The sequence below is a fragment of the Oryza glaberrima genome, chromosome 5 (genome assembly GCF_000147395.1).
Source record: "Oryza glaberrima chromosome 5, OglaRS2, whole genome shotgun sequence".
Lineage (NCBI taxonomy): Eukaryota > Viridiplantae > Streptophyta > Magnoliopsida > Poales > Poaceae > Oryza > Oryza glaberrima.
The window spans coordinates 2,369,600-2,392,894 of record NC_068330.1 but is presented as its reverse complement, the minus strand read 5'-3'; the positions used below and the strand labels follow the sequence as shown (position 1 = coordinate 2,392,894).

Genomic DNA, 23,295 nt, shown 5'->3' with positions numbered 1-23,295 from the left:
AATTTCATTCCACACTCTTTCGCTGTCAACACTATGTCAAAAAAAAAACACAATCCCGTTGGGTGTCCCTGACACGTGGGCCCTCCACATCTCTCTATCAACTCTATAGCCTAGCCGTATGGAGCATGCTTGTTGGAACGTAGTTTTTGGAATAAAATTTGAAAAAAAAAATACTTCTTTTCATGGTTTTGGATTTATATACTTATTTTGGAAAAGAAAGTTAATGCTATTAAGGCCCCCTTTGAATTGGAGGATAAATGGAGAAAAAACAAATGAATTGAAATCCTACACTATTCTTGTCTTTGATTTGTAGGAATGATAAAAGGAAAAAGGTAGAAAACTTTCCTTTCCTACGATTCTAGAGGAAAAATGTAGGAAATTTAACATCCACTCCAACCTCTTGGAAAACTTCCCTTGAGTCTATCTCTCTCATTTGAATCCTGCGTTTTTCCTGCGGTCCAATCAAACGGCCATTCCTGTGTTTTTCCTATGTTTTGCAATCCTTTGTTTTACATTTGCATTCCTATCAGAATCCTATGTTTTTCCCATTCCTCCTTTTTTTCAATCCTACGATTCAAAGGGGCCCTAAAAATGGATTTAAGATAGATCAAACAAGCAAACCATTAACTCAAAACATTATTTAAGAGTTTATGGCTCCTTTGAAATGTGGGGATGAGAAAACACAGCAATAGGAACAAATGTAGGAACAGAATGTTATACTTAGGGAGTTCTTATGGGATTTCGAAAAGTTGTTTGATTATTATGAAGTAAGATATCATGCTTATTTTCCTCTAAAATTAATCTTGCAATGTTCATTCCACATGAATTCCTAAGAAATTGATAGGAAACATTTTTTTATTTCAAATAACTCTATAGGATTATTTTTCATAGGATAAAATCCTCTATAATTCATATGGTTTTTCCTTTCTTTCAATCATGCTAAGACTGTGTCTGTCTCATGGAGTTGGGAATTGACCCCCTAATCACGAAAAATGGAGCAACATAGCACATAGTTAATTAAGTATAGCTTAAAAAACTTTTTAAAGGATTAATATGATTTTTAAAAATAATTTTTCTATAGAGATTACACGCGACAAACAAGAGAGGGAAATAGGGAACATGAATAAACGAACTCAGTCAGCCCTGTTCGAATTTTAGAATGAAGGTAGTCCTATAGTCCCGTCCTTTTCTCCAATAAAAGTTGAAAGAATATTAAGACTTTCGTGTCACGTTTTTCAAACTGCTAAACGGTGTGTTTTGTGCGAAAACTTTCTATATGAAAATTACTCTAAAATATCATATTAATCTATTTTTTAAGTTTGTAATAATTAAAACTCAATCAATCATACGTTAATACCACCTCGTTTTGTGTAAAAAACCTTATCTTCATCTTCCAGAGAAAAGAACACCACCTATGTCTGTACTACTCTACTCCCTCCGTCCCCTAATATAAGTAATTTTGACATTTTACTTGCACTGTTTGACTATTCGTCTTATTAAAAAAATGGAATTATTATTTATTTTATTTGTGACTTACTTTATTATTCAAAGTACTTGAAGTACAACTTTTCTTTTTTATATTTGTATAATTTTTTTTAAATAAAATGAGTGGTCAAACGTTTGAAAATAGGGAATATTTTTTATATTAAGGGATGAAGGTAGTATAACTTTACCGTTATATTCTGTTCTTGTCTTTAATAGCAGTGGACGACGACCACACATGATACACGATACCCTTCTCTCCTTTCATTTCATCTTGCCTCTTCGACAGGGCGACACTCATGAATCATCATCCGAACGATCTAAGAGCAAGAGCAAGTAGAAGTATAATAGTGAGCTATAAGCTTACTGTAAGCTTAGATGGAGAAGAGAGGTAGTGAAAAATTAAGGATGTTGGCTCTCATGCAAGAGCTAGCTTATCACAAGCTCCAAGACAAATCCATTAAATACATAAGTGAGAGATAGAGAGAGAAGAAGAAAATTGCAGCCAACCTTATAGCCAATCTATTATATATGTTGACTTTAAGATGAAATAATAGTAGAAAGTGGACTCTATTATTATCCTTGCTCTAATCACCCATCCATTCGCCATCATTGCTTCCCAATACCCCATATTGGTCTCCATCCATTCCATTATCTTAAAAAAAAATATTGGTCTCCATCCCCAGGTGGGCCCCACACACACCCCGTGCCACGTCGGCCTCACACCCCCCAGGTTAAACCAAAACCAAAACCACAGGACGGCAACCCAGCCACAGCCACTGACAGGCGGGGCCAACCCGGTTCAGGGCCCCACCCGTCATCCACATGGGTCTCCTCCCTGCCTCTGCCTGGTGGGGCCCGTTTGACCGTTTGACAGGCGGCGCGATTTTCGTTAATTAATTCCCCTCCGTTTCTCACGGCCTCATGGCCAGATGGACACGACCACCAGTCCACCACCTCCTCCTCTACTTCTTCTCACGTCTCTCTCTCTGAATCCAGATTTTTTTTTGTTGGTTCCATCCTCTCTCCTGCTTCAGATCAGGGTGGCCATCTCGCTTGAATCTGCAGGTGCGTGCGGAATTTCGAATTTTGTTTTTACTTTTATTTTGTGCACATCCTTTTCTTGAGAGGAGAGGTGGCGGCATGGTGGCTTCTTGGGTCGGATTTGGATTTGGAGTCGGAATTGAGGAATTCAGTGAGAATATGTAGCTCGGATCATCTTTCATCCTACTGGTCACTGGTTTGTTGATTTGGGTTGTGGAATGATTAAGCCGGGAGTGATTTGCTGTTGCTTTGCGGTTTCTCTGAATTTGTTGACGGCTACAGTGTTCAGGCAATCATGGAGATCGATCTGCTTGCTTGCACCGAGCAAATGATCCAATTTTTAACATTGAGAATTGTTCGTTTCCATTCTGCCAGGGTGAGCTGAGGAGGATCCACTGAGGTGGCGGCGGTCGAGATGGGGCTGGATTTGGGAGCTCTCGTTCTCAAATCCGGCGGGCTGTCGGTGTCGGACTACGACTCGATCGTCGCGATCAACATCTTCGTGGCGCTGCTGTGCAGCTGCATTGTGATCGGGCACCTGCTGGAAGGGAACCGGTGGGTCAATGAATCCATCACCGCGCTTGTCATGGTGAGATGAGAGGGCTCTCTGGCCTTGCACCCCAGGTGTTTGTGGTTTTGCCTTACAGGGGAGTGGTTTTGAGTTTTGTTCTGTGGGTTGGCGCTTGCAGGGGCTGATCACTGGAGGTGTGATTCTGCTCGTCAGTGGTGGGAAGAACTCGCACATTCTTGTGTTCAGTGAGGACCTCTTCTTCATTTATTTGCTTCCACCGATCATCTTTAATGCTGGGTGAGCTTTCTGTGTACCTATAGCTCTTCTAGTGAGCTCCCAACCAAAGCGGAATTTATTTTGTTGTTCTTCTGTACAAGAAAAGAAGGTGCCTTGTCTTAGTTTAATTTGGTTTTGGCTAATTTAATCTTGAGAGCAAAATGCACCGCAATAGGACTCACTTGAGAAATTCATGTATTTCTGAAGTATGCATATGATGATATTATTATTGCCATTCTGTATAAAATATTACTTAGATTCCTCTGGATGTATCAAACCCATGTTTCTAAGACTTCCTCAAAACCTACGTGATTTGTGAATGCTAAGGTACACTTATTGAGCTGGATGTATAAAATAGTCAACTGCCCACCCATTCCCATGAAATTATACTGAAAAATGAATTAAACTATCACGTCTGTCCCAAACAATTATTTCCCCCCGAAATACAGACTTAAAAAGGATTGTATCACAGTAGTACATGAAGCCCTTTTACAATTAGAGGACTTGGTGATGATTGGATCCAAGTATGTCTAATCATTCTTACATTCTTACTGAACGTGAGTAAGCTTGACTGTGCAAGTATATATATAGTCTTTATAGAGAATCAGCATCCTTACTCTGCCCTGTTTCGAACCTAGGAAAATTGCATGCATTCCTGCAGTAACTGAATTGATTAATATGAATTTCCTGTGTATTTCTTTGGATTAGCTAATAACATTATAAGCTCCAGCATTATATTTTTGTGCAGAAATACATGTATTTTCAGTTCTCGCTAAAACATTTGACCCTAACATCAAAGTGATAGCCTGAAGTTACTTACATTTTATATAAGTGAAGCTTTTAACTGAAATGCATCTTTGTTTATAATCATCAGGTTTCAAGTAAAGAAAAAACAATTCTTCCGCAATTTTATGACAATTATTTTATTTGGTGCTGTGGGGACATTGATATCCTTTGTGATAATCTCTCTAGGTAAGTTGCTGAATTCTTTGCTCAGCTTACATCATCTTATTTTGGTTCCATATTAATGATCACAAGATAACCAACTATATGAACACCTACACCAAAATACAAAATCTTGGTGTTTAACACCTGAAACCAAATATCGTCATTTCAACTTTCAAGTATGTGTGACTGATTTCTTTGAGATTAAGATAAATTAAACGCTGGTTTAAGAGAGTAAAAGAATCAGTAATGAGCCAATCGCTTCTATATGAAGTGGCTACATGATGCATGAAAATCCATAATTCAGTACGAAGAAGCCAGCTGGATAGTTTTTTTCAGTTGTGGAGCTGGATGTAAAAGTATGTATGTTAGATGCACGGTTGTTTGCCTTATTGTATTCATTACTCAATGGTACAAACATGATTTGTTCAAAGTCTCAAACCTTGCATCCTCAAACTTTGATATGTTGCTCTGGCCGCTAAGATTTTCCTTTTTTCTAATGGACATATCAGGTGCCATGACATTGTTCAAAAAACTTGATGTTGGTCCACTCCAGCTTGGGGACTATCTTGGTTAGATACTTTATTCTTGGCCTTTCTACACTTCAAAATTATTGAAGCGACTGGTTGGACTTTGGTACCATTGAATACATCATCATTCTGCTCGCTGTTTATCTTTTTGTTTAATCCATATATGCAGCAATTGGGGCTATCTTCTCAGCAACAGATTCTGTTTGCACCTTACAGGTTTTTCCATTTAATGACCTGTTGTTAATGTCTTGTAAAATGAAACAGCACACCATTAAATATGTAATTTTGTTACTTGCAGGTGCTTAACCAAGACGAAACACCCCTACTCTATAGTCTGGTTTTTGGTGAAGGGGTTGTCAATGATGCTACATCTGTTGTGCTCTTTAATGCAATTGAAGACATTGATATTGCTAATTTTGATAGCCTTGTTCTACTAGCGTTCATAGGAAATTTTCTCTACCTATTCTTCACCAGTACCCTTCTTGGAGTAGTTGTAAGTCTCTTTGTTTTTGACAACCTCCACTGATCTTTCCTTTTCTTTTCCATTTACTACCTTCCTTTCTGATGATTCATTTGACCATGCCTTTTTGGACTAATTACTGGTACTCACTTTGGCAGGCTGGGTTGCTTAGTGCCTATATTATTAAGAAACTATGTTTTGCCAGGTCTGCTCCTATGTGATTTAGTCATGCCACAGAGTAGTTTGTTTTTTATGTAGATATGAAAATCATTGTGGCAAGCTTGTGATATTATGCAGACACTCAACTGACAGAGAAGTTGCTATCATGATACTCATGGCGTACCTTTCATATATGCTGTCGATGGTGAGTGCCTACAAACTATAAGAACTTCAAAATAAGCAACTCTCTTAAGTCAAATTATTTCGGACATTTATCAATTACTTCCTCCGTCCCAAAATATAAGCATTTTTAGTGCTAAGTCAAATATTTTTAACTTTGACTATTAATAGCAAAAAAAAAAAGATCAATCCCGTAAAATTGATGTTACTAGATTTATCATTAAACAAGCTATCATAATATACAACTCTCTTTATTTAAAAATTTTACTTTTATATAGATATTTTTGGTCAAAGTAGCATATCAAAGACTGTGTCGAAATCCAAAAATGCTTATATTTTGCGATGGAGGGAGTATCATGTTATATCCATGTAATACTAAGTGTAAATTTGTTGATGTTTTACTCTTGTACTTCTTTTGGCAGTCTGTAATTTCTTTAATCTCACTTTGCACCAGCATCTTCCAAAGTACATGATATTGATATTTTTTTTGACCCTTTCATATATATATATATTTCAGCTGCTAGATCTGAGTGGCATTCTCACTGTGTTCTTCTCTGGAATAGTAATGTCACATTACACTTGGCATAATGTGACAGAAAGCTCTAGGATTACTACCAAGTATGTACTGTCTGATAATCAGTTTTACTGGCAACCCTTGTGGTTTCTTTTAGATGAAAATATTTATGTATATGGCTTCCTGATATTCTTCATTCATTTTACAGGCACACTTTTGCTACTTTATCTTTCATTGCTGAAATTTTTCTATTTCTCTATGTTGGGATGGATGCACTGGACATTGAAAAATGGAAATTAGCTAGCAGCAGGTGTGTTTTTGTCCACGACCAATTCATAAAGTTTCTTCTGATATTTTCATTATCCGATGGTTTGGTTTGCATCCACTGGTGTAGCGTGTTATTCATTGGTGGGATCCATGGCCAGAATAAAAACAAATGATCGTGTTCTTTCATCCATTCTCTCCTGTCTGCCAAAGGACCGCACCTGCTCCTTTCATATGTTGGAAACCACGAGCAAGTATCTTTTTTTCGGTTTGGTTCAAACAAAAGAACTAGTTTTGCTTTTTTGTCTGCCTCCTGGTTCAAGTCCCCGGTGGTAATGCCTTGAACAATTGCCTCTATGGTTCAATTTTTCCATCACTAGGGATGCTGTAATTTGCTTAGCTCCTTCTTAGACTGATGGTCCTGTCAGCTGACAAAAGTATATTCTATGTGAGGTGATATGTTGTTGATGAGAGAAAGTCGGAACCCTTCCTTTTCAGTTTGGAGAAGTCTGCAAAGAACATCTTCAAGCTTCTATGATTCTATTAATTGTTGTTTGGCATGGTGCACACTGTTAAACACAGGCTCACACAACAGCAACTACGTTGCATGTCTTGCCCATGTTTTTTTTTTTCTGAACATAATAACTAATTTATATCAGTTTTCCTTATGATGCAGTCCTAAAAAACCAATTGCTTTAAGTGCAACTATATTGGGCTTGGTTATGGTTGGAAGAGCAGCATTTGTATTCCCTTTGTCTTTCTTATCCAATCTAAGTAAAAAAGAGACACGCCCAAAGATCTCCTTCAAGCAGCAAGTTAGTATTGACCTTTTTTATTCTTATGTAGTTGTATCACTTTCTTTCCCTCCTGAAAACAGAGGGAGCTAAGCAGCTAACTGTGATGGGTTTATTCTCTAGGTAATCATATGGTGGGCAGGTCTCATGAGAGGAGCAGTATCAATTGCACTTGCCTATCACAAGGTGATGTTTGATGGTTAACCTGTCTCTCTGAAAGTGATTTGGAACCACTACCACATTAATTTACTAAAACCTAGTCTGATGTGTAACGTTCTCATAAAACTTTGCAGTTCACCGCATCTGGTCATACTGAATTGCGAATCAATGCTATCATGATCACCAGCACAGTCATTGTTGTTCTGTTCAGCACAATGGTAAGGATGTAATGCTTTCTCTCTGTTATTATCTTGGATGGTTATTTTCTGCTCAGCAGGTGTATTTCTAGCAATCTGTTGATAGATTTGTGCACTTTTGTTTGTGTGTGCTATATTTGGTTCAGCCAAGTCAATAGGGGACATGTGATTATATGAGCGTAAACAAATCTAATGCAGTATTTATCATTTCTTTATATGACGCTTACAGATTAAGTGAAATACCCATGAACAATGCAGCCATACGGGGATTATCAATGTATATGATCCTGTTTAATCTAGAAAAGAAGTGATATCATACATTTCCGTTTCCATCGTGTACAAAGAAAGTAGTCCAATTATTATCACTTTGCTAATGTATACACCATCAATATTTGTTTCAGGTTTTTGGTTTTTTTACCAAGCCTCTCCTCAATCTCCTCATCCCACCAAGGCCTGACATAGCAGCTGATCTCTCAAGCCAGTCAATCATAGACCCACTTCTTGGAAGCCTGCTGGGGTCTGACTTCGATGTAGGCCAGCCCTCCCCTCAGAACAACCTTCAGCTTCTTCTCACCATTCAGACTCGCTCCATTCATCGCGTGTGGCGCAAGTTTGATGATAGATTCATGCGCCCGATGTTCGGGGGCCGAGGCTTCGTCCCTTTCGTGCCTGGTTCGCCAGTGGAGCGGAGCATCCATGGATCTCAACTGGGCACTGTGACTGAGGCTGAACATAGCTGAGTTTGAGGTTCAGAAGGTGCAAGCATTTCTGTAAATTTTCAGAGACCACTCAATTTTGTTCCAGGATACATTTGTGTACTGTTGTCATATCTTGTGCAGATAGTTTGTGTAGAACGACGTATTTAAGCTGGTATAGGTTCATATTGGAAGCCATTATTCCAAGTGTATAATTCATCTGTAAATTTACATGTTGTTTGTAGAGGATAAACAAATGCATTGTATTGGTTGTATTGGATTTGTAGAAAGTACTCCCTCTTTGTTAAATTTAAATGAAGGTGCCACAGTTTTCATAAGGAATGGTAAAGTTTGTTCTTGTAGTTTCAACCGTTGATGCAATTCCATTTATGCAAATTTCATGTGTACTCGTGCTTTATAATTTTGTATGGTTTGTTATTCCTGCGTTTGGAAGAAATAGCTGGACTTAGACATGCCAAATGCCAAACACGTTCGTTCTAAATGGTTGTAAATTGTTTTTGTATGATTTGATTAATGAAGCCAATAATGTTATGGCATGGCCAGGCCAGTTCTCTTTAGGAGAGGAAGGGAAGTTAGGTATATTTAAGCTAGATTACAAGTATGTCTATACTAGTGCCAAGTTTGTCTTTGGTCCAATATAATGTGTTAGTACCATAATATATGGTTCATTTTTTTTTAGAGAAGGGAATTTTTTTTACCCGGCCTCTATATCCAACCAGATATATACGGCCATTGAAATAGGGAACTTAGCCCCGTAAACAACCCAATCTGAGCTCCATAGGAGATTTGAACTCAGGACCTTAGGTTACTACTCAGGTCACTGTAACCACTAGGCTACATGCCCTTTCGTTAATATATGGTTCATGGATTCTACCAAAACAATTTGCACCAAGTTTCAAGCATTACCCATACATACTTTCCTCTCTAGTTCTATTCAAGTGCTTTGGGACCCATACAACTTGTAGGATAAGAATACATTATCATTTATCTTTAGTACAGAACTCGGCACTCTCTTCTATTTCCTGTTCTCTTTCTGTAGTGGTGGATTCAATGTCGGTGTCATAATAAGGTGATTATGCTTAAATTTATAGTGTTATTTTATCGTTTAAGTAGTTCAGTACTAAGTTTTGTCAAAAATTATCGAGGTTGACTGACACTGATCGTACTAGTATAACAAGCAACACATACATCAAGAATGTAACATGGTACATTCTGAAGAGATTTAGAATTCTAGATCCTTTAAAGTATCACATAGATGCACTATAGTTACATGAATACGTTATAATGTTCCAATACAGTGAATCACTACTTTAAATATTAACAAAACATATAATGCCCAATTCACTACAGTATATCGACAAGCTTGGTCGATGGCTATATAGTATCATTAGGTTTTGAGTTCACTAATGATTACATGGTACATTTCAGTTAGAAATTTTTCCTCCAGTTGATATGAGATAGCCACACTATTTTTTCCCCCTTTGGATGAATATGCAGCACTCTATCACAAGTGATATACCCAGGATTTTAGATATGGATGACCTATCTTACGTAACTTTTTTAAACACAGATAAATATAATAAGATAATATACAATAGGCCACATAATTTAAAGTGTACCATAATATAATAATAAAGAGTTTATATCTCTTAATTTTCTCACTATAAAAGTTTATATTAATAAAGAGTTTATATCTCTTATTTTTCTCACTTTAAAATTTTTTTCCTCTTATTAACATGTACTAGTTCTGTGTTAGATTATTTTTCTTTTATGGTCCATAATTCAACCGGACCACCCTATAGATCCGCCCCTGTTTACCACTATATGTAAGAAAAAGAACACAAGTGTATAGAAGTACACGTCTAACCGGTGTAGCCACAGGCGACCCGCGCCACACAAGATCCACCCCCACGCCACTCGAGATCACTCCCCCCCTCGAAACTCGAGACCGTTACGTCCCCCCCGCCTCCGCCTCCGCCTCCGCCTTCGGACGCAAACACAAACCACCACCACCTCCCATTCCTCCGCCTCCACCTCCACCTCTCTCTCTCTCTTCCTCTCGCGACGAATCGAGGAGGGGGATCGATCGATCGATCACCCGCGACGCCGTGTTCCCATGGATCGCTTGTCGCGGCCGGCGAGCCCCGCGGGCGGGTACGCTCGCCGGGGCAGCGGCGGCGGGTACGGGTACCACTACTACGGGGGCGGTGGCGGTGGATCGGCGCAGACGTCGCCGCCGGGTGGATCTCCGACGGCGTCGCCCGTGCACCGCCACGCGCGGACGGGGTCGCTGGGTGGCGCGGGGGCGGCGTCCACCGTGGGGCGACGTGGCCGCGCGCATAATACCGCGGCGAGGGCCGCGGCGCAGCGGCTCGCGCGGGTCATGGCGTCCACCGACGGCGCGGGGGTAGGAGGAGGAGGCGGCGGCGTGGGTGGTGGTGGGGATGGGGGCAGCGGCAGCGACGACGACGAGTACGAGCTCTCGGGGCCACCCATCGAGCTCTCCTCCACCCCGCGGCGCACCGGCACCCGCTCCCCTTCCCCATCGGTAACCTCAATCCATCCCCATTTTCACTTCCATCACTCGGCAGCGGCATTCAATCGTCAATCCCGTCTTCCTAATAATCTAATACTCATTCACGATCTCCTAATTAATGGAATATGCCGGCTGATTTATGATTTTACATCACGCATTTCGCATTGTTTATGCGGGTGATGTGTTTGATGTGATTATTTGTTACTTGTGTTCACCAACCAATGGTGGGCATGGTGCTCGGCGCGCTAAGTGGTGGCGTGTAATTCTGTGCATTTTAGATAGGTCGTTACCTTTCGGATCAGGCTCCGGTGAGCCGACCACCGTCGTTGACGAACCGATACACGCCCGGGAAGTCAGTTCCGATGATACCTTCGATCAAGCAACAGAACCGGCCAGCGACGAGCGGTCCAGGGTCAGAGTCGCCCGCAATAAATCGACGGGAGCAAAGGTATGCTCACATGTTTCAGGTCTTGCACGTGGCAGATTTCATACTGCATTGTTGAAATTGTTCCCATATACATATAGCTTCTCCTTGCTCAATTCAGCATGGCTATGCATTCGAGAGGATGTTATTTATCCTGTCCCATGTGATTTATAAGTGGCGAAGCCAGGATTTGGGGTTGGGGGGTGTGGGGTAGGGATAAGCCATAAGGCCGAATAACCAATATCGATAGCAAAGGAGGCCAAATAGTCACTGTCAATAACAATAAATGTGTAAACTAGTTCTTTACAAAAAAAACTTGAATTTTAGCTCTTTAATAATATAATTGGAAGTTTGGAACTAGTTCTTAATGCTAAATCCTTTCAATGTAAATAGGCATCTTCTATTTTACTTTGAAAAAAAATGGGAAATCACTAACTAATTTTGTAGATCTTGTTTCTTGCTAATGGGCTAATGTTTTTTTTAGACTTGCTAACTGCCTGACCTTGTAAGTACAATCATACAACAACAGGGAGGAGGGGTTCAGATAGGGGTGTGTTGGCACCCTCCGGCACCCCCAACAGCTCCGCCACTGATTAATAATAATGGCATGCATGCTAATACTGGCTAGTTTAGTTTGAGGCTGTAGCTTATATACCACATATCAGTGAGATGTGTTAGTTTACTCGGCAGAGAAATTGAGCTGCAGATCAAAGCAATGGGCTTTGTGCCATCATTTTGTTGTTGGATGGAAATTTTATGAATTTGTTCTGTTGCTAATTTTCTGATGTAGGCACCATATTATCATGAGCTTCGGAATGGATAACACATCCACGAGTGTTGCTTTATATGTATTGCATTTGGGATTTACCCTAAGCGCTACCTATCATCTATGTAAATTTATGCATTTCTTCACAAATGGTGGATCCAAGTGCACCAATGTGTTGCTTTGGAGAAAATTAAACAGAACAAGTCGCGAATAGAAATAAGTCAAATAGCTAATCTAAAAACACAAAAAGCTTGTTACAAAATTCATGCATGCACTAACCTAGGTTGATGTGGCATTTGAAACAGATTATTGCCTTAGATTATCTACTTGATGATAGGGATAAGTTAAATACTTTGAGAAATAAACTTAACAGATAGCTTAGAACAAGTGGTCTAAGCAACGCGGTAGATGTTTTTTTTTTGTTGAGAAGCCGTATTTTTAGAGCCGTGGAGCAATAATCCATGACAGCAATCCGGCAAATAAGCTACTACTACCTCCATCCCAAAATATAGCGACTTTTGGAGCTAGAAATGCTTATTTTTCCACATTTCCTGGGATCAACTTCAGTTGGTTCCACCTAGGTAGTAGGGTACACACACGCTTGCGCGTTCAGTGGTACTGCATGTTTCCCGTGCATTGAGGACTTAGTACCTCAAATCTCTTTCCTACCATGTGTTAGGGACGTGCACGCGTGTGTAGTGGTGTGAGTGTGGTATGTGTTCGTGTGTGTCCTGAGTTGTACCCTCTCAAAAAAAATGCTTATATTTTGGGATGGTGTAACAAATAATGCCTTTTGTCGTATCTCCTTCCGGAAGTCTCTTTGTGTTGTTAATTGACAGCAAGCACCTAATTGAGTTTTTGTTCTCTTTTGAATATTATTTTTTATGATCACTAATAAGTAATATAGGCTAAATCATCCTTAGGAGATCAGTTGATCTTGGAAGCTCTCTAAGAGCGCGGCGCACATCTTCTTCTCTTCATGATGAGGTGATTCCTGTCATAAACAGCATTTTCTAAGAATTTTTTTTTTCGAAAACACAGGAGGATAAGAAATATTAATGATAGGAAATGCAGAATATCCTATATACTACTTGAGTTTGTCCTAAAATATGAGTTTGCTCTCATCTATGTTTAGTCCTTGATTCTTGTTCCAGCGAAATGTGGTATGACTGTTTGTATGGACTTTTGGATCCATCTGCCAAAAGTCCAAAACAGCTATCTTTCTCCACTTTAAGATTAACCTTTCTTATATGCAACACTAGTGTGATTCTTTGATGCCTCCTTTGCAGATTAACTCACTCCAAGTGGAAACCGAGGGCATGTACGAAAAAGTGAGATGAAATCACGATTTTGGATTTAATTTCTGCTTTAATTTGTTAGAAACACTCAAACATGCATCTTCCAGTTTAACCTTGCAGAAGAAAGGAGTGAGGAAGGAGATGCTAAGTCCATGCACATGGTATGTCCATACACAGATACCCCTCAGCTATGCATCTTCAATGCATTGTTTGATGTATTGTGTCAACATCTCTGATGTCCACATTTCAGGCTGCTGTTATTGCTGATGCTATAGAGCCAGAGGCCAATCTGATTAGCAGGTGTATAATTTAACAAAACACGCATCTTCTTGTTATACATGCATTGCTTCTTATCTTAAACTATGTTCCCATCTTGACTCCCAGAAAGGATGCAGCGCTACAACAAAGAAAGGTAGGTTTCTGCACCAAAATCCATATGTTCAAATTTGATGGAACAATTTAAATTGAAAGATTTTTTTATTAGAGCTTCATTTTTATGAATATTTCTGCACAATAATGTTGAGTTTATGACTTTATGTGCTTTTGGGTGAACAAATTTCTGTTTACTAACTCTTTCCGAAGATCTGTTGTGCTCTTAGGCTTCATTGAGAAGTGCTTCAAGAAGGTCTAACAGCGCTAGCTGTGATGAAATTGCAGCCCTTCGGTCAGAAGCAAAGGTAGAGCTTTCACCAAATATGGTTACTTATTGCTGAACGATTTTCCCAGAGTTGTATTTTGCAAACCTAACTTTTATTTATGCTGTCGGGTAGGTTGCCAATTCTGTATCATCCGTATCTCAGCGTCTAAAAAGTACGGGATCAATCGTGAGATCTCTTCACGGAGCAACCAATAGAATGGTCCTTTCTCAAGAAGAGATGGTGAATATGTTTGCCTCACTATTTATACTTTGACATTTCGTAGCAAATGGATATATCATTAAATCTGTTTATGAAAATCCTTTTTAGGAGGAGGTGGTGCTAAAGAGATGTTGGCTTGCTCGCTACTGGAAACTGTGTGTTAGACTTGGTATTGAGATACTTCACACTATTAATACTTATTTACAGAGTGGTGGTATTCCTTCTGTTGTAAATTCTAACTAGGTCTCAAATGTATGTACTATGTAGAGATTCTACAAGTACGATGCAAAAGTAAAAATAGGAAGTAAAAGTAAATTCGTAAAATTTTAAACAGATGTAAACTTTAAGACTGAAAGAATCAAGATATGCATTATTGCCCTTGCCTGTTCTGTCCTTTAAATACACATGCAAAAGATTGGATAATGCTTTGCATATTTTACCTTTAAAATATTGTGATTGCTGCCTTGCTACTTCTATATGCTTTTTCAAATAACTAAATTGAGTAAGTATATTTGTGTAGCAGTGTGTTCATTACTTGGATACTATGATTTTCTATGAAGCTTCATATCTTTTTCTGTTTTATTATTTTTTTTGCTACAGATTAATGTCAGGGTGTTGAGGAATTAGTATCTTTCAGACTGTTTTCCTTTTCAGCCAGTCAATTGTTTCAAAAATAAATTTGTTGTTTACATGTTTTCTATGGCTAGCTAAATTGAGTTTTTTTTTATCAGGTATACATTGTGATATTGCTGAAGAAAAACAAGAATACTGGTCATCATTTGCACCACTTTCACTTGAAGTTGTCCTGTCAATTGGGCAAAAAGCTAGAGATGGAGCATTGTCAGGTCAGGTTCCTTATCAAAAACTCTTTTGTGAAGATGTTGATTCAAGTATCTCATGTTCAGTTACTCTACAAGTGCTTTGATTATAACCATTGGCTATCTTATGGACATGGAATCGAGACCCAAATTATCACCGATCAGGATACCTCATAGCTTAGATCGAGAAAAAAACTTATGTTTGATTTTCTCAGATAAAATGCCAAGACTTAGTGCCAAAGGCCATAATAGAATGAAGCAATTCTTTAACTTCAGTAGGTCCACCTTAATTGGTAGATGAATTCAATGATCAAGGCTTGCATGGCGGATGGGTGGGATCCGATGTTATTTGAAGCAGCTATTGATACCGCCTCCGTGGGAGCCAACGGTCGTGGTTGTGAGGCCTTTTCTGGTGGGATCTGAATCTCATATCTGGTTATGGCTGGTCGGAGTTGTTTGTTTGTTTCTAGGCATTGTGTTGGTCGGTTAAAGGTCATGTTTGGCATTGTCTAGTTGTTGTTTTGCTTGTGTGAGGCGTCTTTTAGTTGTTTCTTTGGTTGTGCTTGGTTGATGTTCTGGTCATGTAAGGTCGCATGAGGCCGCAGGGGCAGATCTACTGCCTGGTGACCCCAGGCAGCTGCCCGGGCTCGTCGGTGGTTAATCCACTAAAATTCCATGTAATTAAGAAAAAAATGAAATAGAATTTCTGTAGTAAATACTAGCTATAGTGAAGTTTGCTCGTGCTCTAAAATAATTCTAGATACGCTACTGTGAGGCCGTTGTTTTGGTTGTGCATGGTCATGTAAGGTCGCTGTACCTGGCTATTTTAGCTTTTCTTCTCTCGTAATGAAATGACGTGCAGATCTCTGCCATGTTCCAGGAAAAAAAAAACTTAAGTAGGTCAAATAGCTAGTAAGAGTTTAAATTAATCTACAGAATGTACTTGAGTTGTTCAAAGTTCGCTGTCCATTTTCTGATATTTAATTTGTGGTTAATATTGGATGATTGCCACTTTTAATTCTGCACCATGCAACTACTGAATGATTCCAAGGACTTTTGTCCCCTGAACATGCAGAGTAACTTGCTCCATCTTTTGCTTTAGGCACTAAAGTTCTCATCAAGAGGGTTGATCTTTTATTTATCTCCATTTTTCATGACCATGTTACCAGATGAAGCATCATTCTTTTGAAGTGTACATAGCTCATATAAATTCATCATTTCAATCACTACATATCTGTACATATCTGCTCTACAGAATTGTTTGTTTATAACGCAGATCATGCTGACATGGAGACCAAAAGCAAAATGTCTGACGCAAGTCACGTGAATGATATGAGTGGAGATGGAAATATTGAGAGCATGCTTTTAGTTGAGAGAGGACTACGTGAATTATCTTCACTCAAGGTTTTTCTTGCTACTTATTATTTTGATATTCATCTAGTTTATACCTTTCTTTCAAAGTCCATGTGATACCACATGACAAGTTTGGTGAGATACATGGTCCAGAAATAAAACCGTGTACTTGAATATTTTGTTCATCTTTCATTTTCTTTCTGTTCATAAATTTGCAATGAATTTTTCCTAGAATGTGAAAGTTATCTTCTGTCAATTCTCTCATTTTTTTTAAAGTCAGTTTTAGTGTTGATGAAGTTAGTTCAAAATATTTTGATTTGGTTTCAGTCTCATCAGGTGATACAAAGACTGCTAATTCACTATTCATGCATCACTTTTTTGTGTAATTAGTGAAATGCAAAGTGATGTATGAAACTTAAGAGTGCTACTAGACTATTACTACTACTCCCTCCGTTTCATAATGTAAGACTTTCTAGCATTGCCCATGTTCATATAAATGTTAGTGAATCTAGACACACATATATGTCTAGATTCATTAACATCTATATGAATGTGGGCAATGTTAGAAAGTCTTACATTATGAAACAGAGGAAGTATTAGATTGACTAGCTTTATCATTGTGTTGTATATATCAGATGCAATATATGTGTCAACGAATTTTCATTTACATATTCCCACGGAATGGTAGAGAATTATTATTTTTATTTGGGTTTCGGTCTCAATAATTTAATATCCCCTTTGAAGGTAGAGGACGCAGTCATGCTTGCTTTATCAGAACATCGACGCGTCAGACCTCTCTCAGGTGGCTTCTCCAAAATGTACTCATTTCTTATTCTTTTCTTATAATATTTTTGTTTTATGAGGTTCCCAGGTCTCTTATCTCAAAATATTTCTCTCTCTATCAAGATAAACTCATAAAATATTTTTTTTTTCTTAATATTCAGTACATGGGGAATGTATGCGAGCCTCACTGTGAGGGTACCGACAATTTGATGTTTAACACATAGCATAGCTTGGGATTTTGAGAGCTGGTTATACCAATTCCCTCGTTCCTGATGAGAAGTGATACACTGACTGATTGTGATACCATGAACAAAACCGTATTTACAAGATAGCTCATTTATTCAGATGTTGCATATGAAATAACTTGACAACAAAATATTAGATAATATTTAATGTGCTGAAGAATTGCAGTTTATTGTGATTAGAACTGCTTTCTAGAATCATCCCTGCACAATTCACTGAGACTTCAAAAAAATTACTATGTCGCTATGTTGACCTGATTCTATTAGATGAATACAACTTCCAGTCTGAATATTGCAACTTTATTACGCACATCAATGGCCTGCAGCAATGCGTGACGTGTAGTTTTACTACTATGACTTAAGTTTCCAATTACTGCAGGTCCATCTTCTGAAGGCCAGAACCCTCCAGAGTCATTAGGTTAGTTCTACTTCACTAATATTCCTTTTTACATCCATAGCTCGGGAATAACAATTTCACTTTCTAATTACATATGCTGTCATTGGTCCTAGAATTAAGCGAGGAAGAGCAAGACGACGTACGCTTCAAGCAGGTGAAAAACCACTCTGGCATTTTGTTTTCTCCTGGAATCGATGTGATGTTGCACAAAAATTCGTTTTCGGTCAGAACTGGTATGTACAAGAACTCATGAATACATATGGCAGTCATGGTTAACCTACTTCTGGAGACGGGCCAAAAGTCATGACATAGAAGAAGATATAGCTGATGAGCGGCTACAGTTTTGGATAGAACAAGGCAATCATCCAGTTTCTACGATCGATATCATAGAAGGTAATCTCCTCTCTGAACAATGATGAAACTCTTGTCTCAAAGTCTGCCATCCTTTGCACTATTCGTTCAAAGTTTGAAATCATATACTTCTCGTTTTGACTGTCTTGTACAAAATTTACCGGCTAAATTGCTTACTTTATCTGATGCTTTTCTTGTTTGCAAAATTATGTAAACAAGTTGAGAGAGGACTTACTGAGCTGAGGAAGCTGGGAATCGAGTCTCAGCTGTGGGAATCGACGAGGAGATCTCTCGACGATGACTTTAGCAATCACGGGAGCCCAACCGGATCAGAAATTTAGCAGAAACATAATAACGGAACGAGGCCTAGTGCCAATTTTGTTTTTGTTCGCTGGTCCTAGAGTCTCATTGTTTTTGCGCACTTGTCATATATATTCATTCATGTAAAAGTTTTGATCGGAACCAAAACTAAATTCTCTCTCCTGGAATCTCTCCTTTTTAATTTTCTGGTATGTTAATTTATTATTCTGTTAAAGCAAAAGTGCTGGATTAATCATGGAATCATCAGTATGCTGCGTTGTCAAATTACATGGTCTGCTGCAACAAGATGTGTGCAGTGCACTGGTTGGTTCCTCTCCTTTTGCTTTTGCAATGGTGCTTCTATTCTTTCAAGGAGAAGAAAAAACAAAAAAGTTAGACTCTTTCAAGGAGAAGAGGAGAGCAAAGCAAAGCCCCACTATCCTGCATTGCTTGCTCATTAGCACATTTGCAGCTTTGCAAATTGCAAATTGCAAATTTGCAATCCACTCCCCTTGGGTGTACGCCATGTCCACCGATCAGCCACCCGCGCCGCCGGCGAGCGCACGGCGACGGCAGTGCGTGGCGGCGGCCGCGGCCGCCACCGCCGCGTGCCTCGCGCCGCTGGCCGTGCTCCTGGCGGTGCTCGTCCTCGCGCCGTCGCTGCTGCCGCGGCTGCTCCTCCGGCCGCACCACGTCGTCCCCGTCGTCGCCTCCGCCGAGCTCCGCCTCCTCGCCTTCGACGCCGCGGCGCCCGCCGTGGCGTACAACCTCTCGGCGACGCTCCGGTTCGACAACCCGGGCGGGCTCTACACGTGGCGGTGCACGGCGCTCCGGGCGGCGCCGTCGTACGCCGGGCAGCGGCTCGGCGACGCCGCGGCGCTCCCCGGGATCACGGCGCGCGGCACCGGCGCCGGCGACGCCCGTGCGGCGGCGTGGGCGGGGACGCAGCGCGTGCCGCCCGGCCGCCGCGCGCGCGCCGTGGCGGCGGCGCTCGCGCGGGACAGGGCGGCCGGGTGGTACGTCGTCAAGGTGGACGTCGCCACCGTGCAGAACGGCGCCGAGAGCGACTTCGCGTGCGTGCTCAGCTTCCCGGCCGCCGCGCTGGCGCGCAACGGGAGCGACGCCGCGGTGTTCGACGGCGGCCGGTGCGTCGACGCCGTGCACGGCGAGATTTAGCCGGAGAGGAGAAGCGCCTAGTTTTGTTTGAGACCTCTTCTCACTTTTTCCTTCTTTTTTTTTTCATGCTTCGTTCTGATTCTAAGCCGTTTTGCCTAAACCTAATTATAAGTTCGTAACGCTTATTGTTCCTAGTGACTATGCTAAAAAGTAAACTATGATAAAAACATGAAAATCAACTTCTAAAATATATATTTTGATTGCGATTAAGTGTGTTTGAGAGAAAAGGATTGGAGAGGATTAAAATGATGTGTAAAACGAGATAAATCATTAGCATACGATTAATTGAGTAATAATAATTTCATACTTAGAAAATATATATTAATTTGTATACTATTTTTGCAGTTAGGTAAACGTGCTCATGAAAAATGACAGATTTTTTATCTCGATGTGCTTCTTCCTAACAGCTATAGAACTAACACAGCTATATAAAGAGTAAAATATGAAGCAAAAACCTACGTGCCTTGTACACGACAGCAGCGACAGCTCGGACTTGCAGAAATGTCGGAGTTCGTCGCCATGGCGTCCGTGGCATACATGTACCAACCAGTTGCAGTGCACGGCTGGCTTAATGGCCTTGGCTTTGCCCGTCACGTACATCGTGTCAAGAGTCGGTAGCATCGATCTACCGAGCGCGCGTCCGCGTCGTTCGTTCGTTCCTACGTAGCGTAGCGCTACGTAACGTGTCGTCCAACACAATCCGAGTCGGACTCCGATTCACCCCGCGAGAGCGAGCAAAAGCCGCCTACAAATACTCCACGAGCCCCCTCGTCTCCTCCATTGATTATGGTGGCGAGGAAGAAGAGCCCGCCGCCGTGGAAGACGAAGGGATCGCAGCAGCCGCGCGGCGGGGGAGCAGCGGCGGCGGCGGCGGCGGGGAGCAAGAAGGCGAAGAAGAAGAAGAAGGAGACGCCGCTGCCGCCGCTGCTGCCGCCGGGGACGGCGGTGGAGGTGCTCCGGAACGGCGCGTGGGTGGGCGGCGGCACGGTCACCATCCGCAACGACCGCACCTACATGGTCCGCCTCGCCGGCGGCATGACCGTGCTCGCCACGCGGAGGAGGGTCAGGCCGGCGCCGCCGCCGGTGACGGCGGACGTGTCGCCTGAACCGGACAGGGTCGCCGGCGATTGAGGAGCTTTAATTGGCGTTGCGTGTCCTGTGAATGACTGTAGTGATAGGATTAGTTCATAGGATGTGAATGAGTCCAAATGTAAGAAACGCAATTTGTTGATCAGATGAGATCAGATCAGATTGCAGATTTATGATAATTTTTCCTTTTCTTTTTAGCTGAATAGAGAACCAACCATGTTCATACTTTCTTTTGTACTGGCAAAATTGAGCCTTCATTGTACTGCCAAAATCGAGCTTTGCATGCAAGAAAAAGGAAAGTTTGAACATATTGTAGCATTTCAATACCAAACTACGAATTCTGTATATGAGAAGAAAGAGAGGACAGAACTAAGGTTACCAAGTGTATACTCAAATGCAATCTTTTGAGCCAAAGCTAAATTTATGGCAGCAGAACAATCGATAAAAATTTGTCTTGCATTCATGCCGGTAGCACAAATACATCGGTTTTATGATGAAGGAAAGCAAATTTCATTGCCAGATCAGTGGTGAAATGGATCTTTTTTGACCTACTAGAAAGAGTACATTGCTGACAACAACGAAATATTTCAGCGCCCAAACAGGATGAACGCCAGGAACAGATGTATGCAGATTATGGCAACTATTTGCTTCTCTTGACCGCACGCCTTCCCTGGCCCTTCTTTGGAGGACCCTTCCCGCGACGCTTAAGCATTTCCAGCTTTGACAAACGCCTACAAAAGAGAGATGTGATGTTAATTACAAAATTCCATGCTACATGCTTAAGAGTTAAAAAGCAGAAGGCATCAAGGGGGAAATGGCAATAAAATCAAATTGACAAGAATAGCAGGAACACCTTCTGTACTTTAGCCGTACATTTAAAAACAGTAAATACAATGATAATCAACTAAATGTAATCCACATACATACTGTACAGCATAACTCAAGTGGTAAAGATTATATCAATCATTTCTATCAGATTATAACAACACAATATTCAAGAGAATTTGGGGTCAAAGTTGGGCAAGATGAACTCAACCTTCGGCGGTTATATCATGGATGTGGAAGTTCAATTCACTACAATTGGTGACTGATGAATCCACTGTAAACAGAAACCAAGGCTTGAACTTGTTCCCTCAAGACTAAGAACGAAGCTACGCAGCCATCAAATTATCAAAACCAACCAATAATATTCACAGTGCGCCAAGAACAACGGTGACAATGGTGAGTGCAGTGATAATACTACTCATTTCAAACCCAACGGATCCACAACCTCACCTAATCATACCACCATCAGGAATTCCCTACCAAAGGACTATGCACCTAGCAAGTGGAAATCGGTAAAATGCCATGGTACTCAACACAACAGACAACCGGTAAATCTACCATGGCCACACGGATGAGTAACACAGGATGTATCGAGCCACAAAAGCCGTGTTGGTGATGCACATCGGCAAGCACCTCTCAAGCATGATCCAACAGAAGTCACCACTCTCACGCATATCAACAAACAGTAGGCGAGCACATGACACAGAAACTGCCCCCCAACAGAGCAGAAATCCTGGATACTCTCTTATAGTTCGTCACCTAGGCATATCAACAAACACGTCCTGGGCGTAACCCAGCAAATGAACGAACACATGGTGGGCACAACCAGGCAGCGTGCAAGCTAGTACAGCTCAAGTGGAGGGATGGGGAGCACTTACGCCTTCTCCTCGCGCGCCATGACGAGCGGGTCGTCGCGCTTGATGTCGTAGGGGTACCACTGCGCGAGCTGCTCGCCGACCATCTTCTTCCGCAGCAGCTTCGTCGCCGCGCGCTTCCCCGTCGGGTTCAGCGCGTGCCCGAAGATCGCCGCCCGCGCCTCCGCCACCCCCGTCGTCACCGCCGCCGCTAGCAGCTGCCGCAGCCCGCCCACCCCCGCGCTCATCGCCGCCGCCGCCGCCGCCGCCGCCTCTTCCCAGCTCGCGATCTGGCCGCCGGGTCGGGGGGTAGCAACTCGGTATCCTGAGATGGGCCCTAGAAAAGGAGTATTAGGGCCCAGTGAAGTGGTGATGTGGCAGGCCTGACCATCGGCGCATTTCAGGCCCATCTATCTCTTAGGCCAGATTGGGTCGCTACCAATGTAGGATGTAGCCATCCAATTGGAATAAGTTCATATGAGGTCCCTTAACTTGTCAACGAATCCGATTTTCGTCCCTTAACCGAAAAACCAGACACAACGTGTCCCTCAACTATCAAAACCGGTGCAGATTATGTCCCTCGGCGGTTTTGAGGGTGGTTTTGGCTGACGTGATGCCTACGTGGCTAATTTGACTTGGTCTTTATCTGACGTGGCATTGACGTGGCTCTTACGTGGCAATTCGATCCGGGAAAAATAATAACCCGTCGGACCCACATGTCAGTTTCACACACAAATTAATAAAAAATAGTGGGGCCCACGTGGACCCCGCATGTCATCCTCACCCCTCCTCTTCTTTCTCCTCTCTCCCCATCTCCCCTCTCTTCCTCTCTCTGTGGAGATGGGGAGAGAGGAGAAAGAAGAGGAGGGGGTGAGTTGGACCGACATATGGGGCCCACATGGATCCCACCATTTTATTATTATTTTCTGTGTGAGATTGACATGTGGGTCTCATAGGTTTTATTATTTTTCCGAATCGAATTGCCACGTAATCAC

The 23,295-nt window shown here is 41.5% G+C and overlaps 3 protein-coding genes across 4 annotated transcripts; 2 read left to right on the top strand and 1 right to left on the bottom strand.

Annotated features, from left to right (window-relative positions):
• Positions 1 to 2,421: 2,421 nt before the first annotated feature.
• Positions 2,422 to 8,548, top strand: LOC127773762 (sodium/hydrogen exchanger 1-like). The gene is made up of 15 exons (XM_052299936.1): positions 2,422 to 2,550; positions 2,902 to 3,115; positions 3,216 to 3,334; positions 4,188 to 4,285; positions 4,771 to 4,830; positions 4,958 to 5,004; positions 5,087 to 5,281; positions 5,407 to 5,453; positions 5,546 to 5,612; positions 6,105 to 6,205; positions 6,310 to 6,411; positions 7,042 to 7,180; positions 7,283 to 7,345; positions 7,453 to 7,536; positions 7,917 to 8,548. The coding sequence occupies exons 2-15, from the start codon at positions 2,942 to 2,944 to the stop codon at positions 8,253 to 8,255; spliced, it is 1,635 nt and encodes a 544-aa protein (XP_052155896.1). The 5' UTR covers positions 2,422 to 2,550; positions 2,902 to 2,941; the 3' UTR covers positions 8,256 to 8,548.
• Positions 8,549 to 10,180: 1,632 nt separating this feature from the next.
• On the top strand, positions 10,181 to 18,893 carry LOC127775087 (coiled-coil domain-containing protein SCD2-like). 2 transcript variants are annotated; one of them, XM_052301397.1, is made up of 17 exons: positions 10,182 to 10,779; positions 11,046 to 11,215; positions 12,881 to 12,944; positions 13,247 to 13,288; positions 13,363 to 13,416; positions 13,506 to 13,555; positions 13,640 to 13,667; positions 13,855 to 13,932; positions 14,026 to 14,133; positions 14,221 to 14,281; positions 14,844 to 14,957; positions 16,207 to 16,334; positions 17,028 to 17,085; positions 17,688 to 17,726; positions 17,819 to 17,859; positions 17,972 to 18,098; positions 18,276 to 18,893. In XM_052301397.1, exons 1-17 carry the CDS (start codon positions 10,348 to 10,350, stop codon positions 18,395 to 18,397), a joined length of 1,716 nt encoding a protein of 571 aa, XP_052157357.1. In that variant the 5' UTR covers positions 10,182 to 10,347; the 3' UTR covers positions 18,398 to 18,893. The 2 variants fall into 2 exon arrangements, 1 of the variants encoding a protein (XP_052157357.1); XR_008017865.1 differs by lacking the exon at positions 18,276 to 18,893 and having other exon boundaries at positions 10,181 to 10,779; positions 17,028 to 17,101; positions 17,972 to 18,074.
• Positions 18,894 to 21,058: 2,165 nt separating this feature from the next.
• LOC127772931 (uncharacterized) lies at positions 21,059 to 22,725 on the bottom strand. Its single transcript, XM_052298926.1, has 2 exons — positions 22,325 to 22,725; positions 21,059 to 21,352 (listed from the first exon to the last, which is right to left on the bottom strand). The coding sequence occupies exons 1-2, from the start codon at positions 22,708 to 22,710 to the stop codon at positions 21,262 to 21,264; spliced, it is 477 nt and encodes a 158-aa protein (XP_052154886.1). The 5' UTR covers positions 22,711 to 22,725; the 3' UTR covers positions 21,059 to 21,261.
• Positions 22,726 to 23,295: the final 570 nt, after the last annotated feature.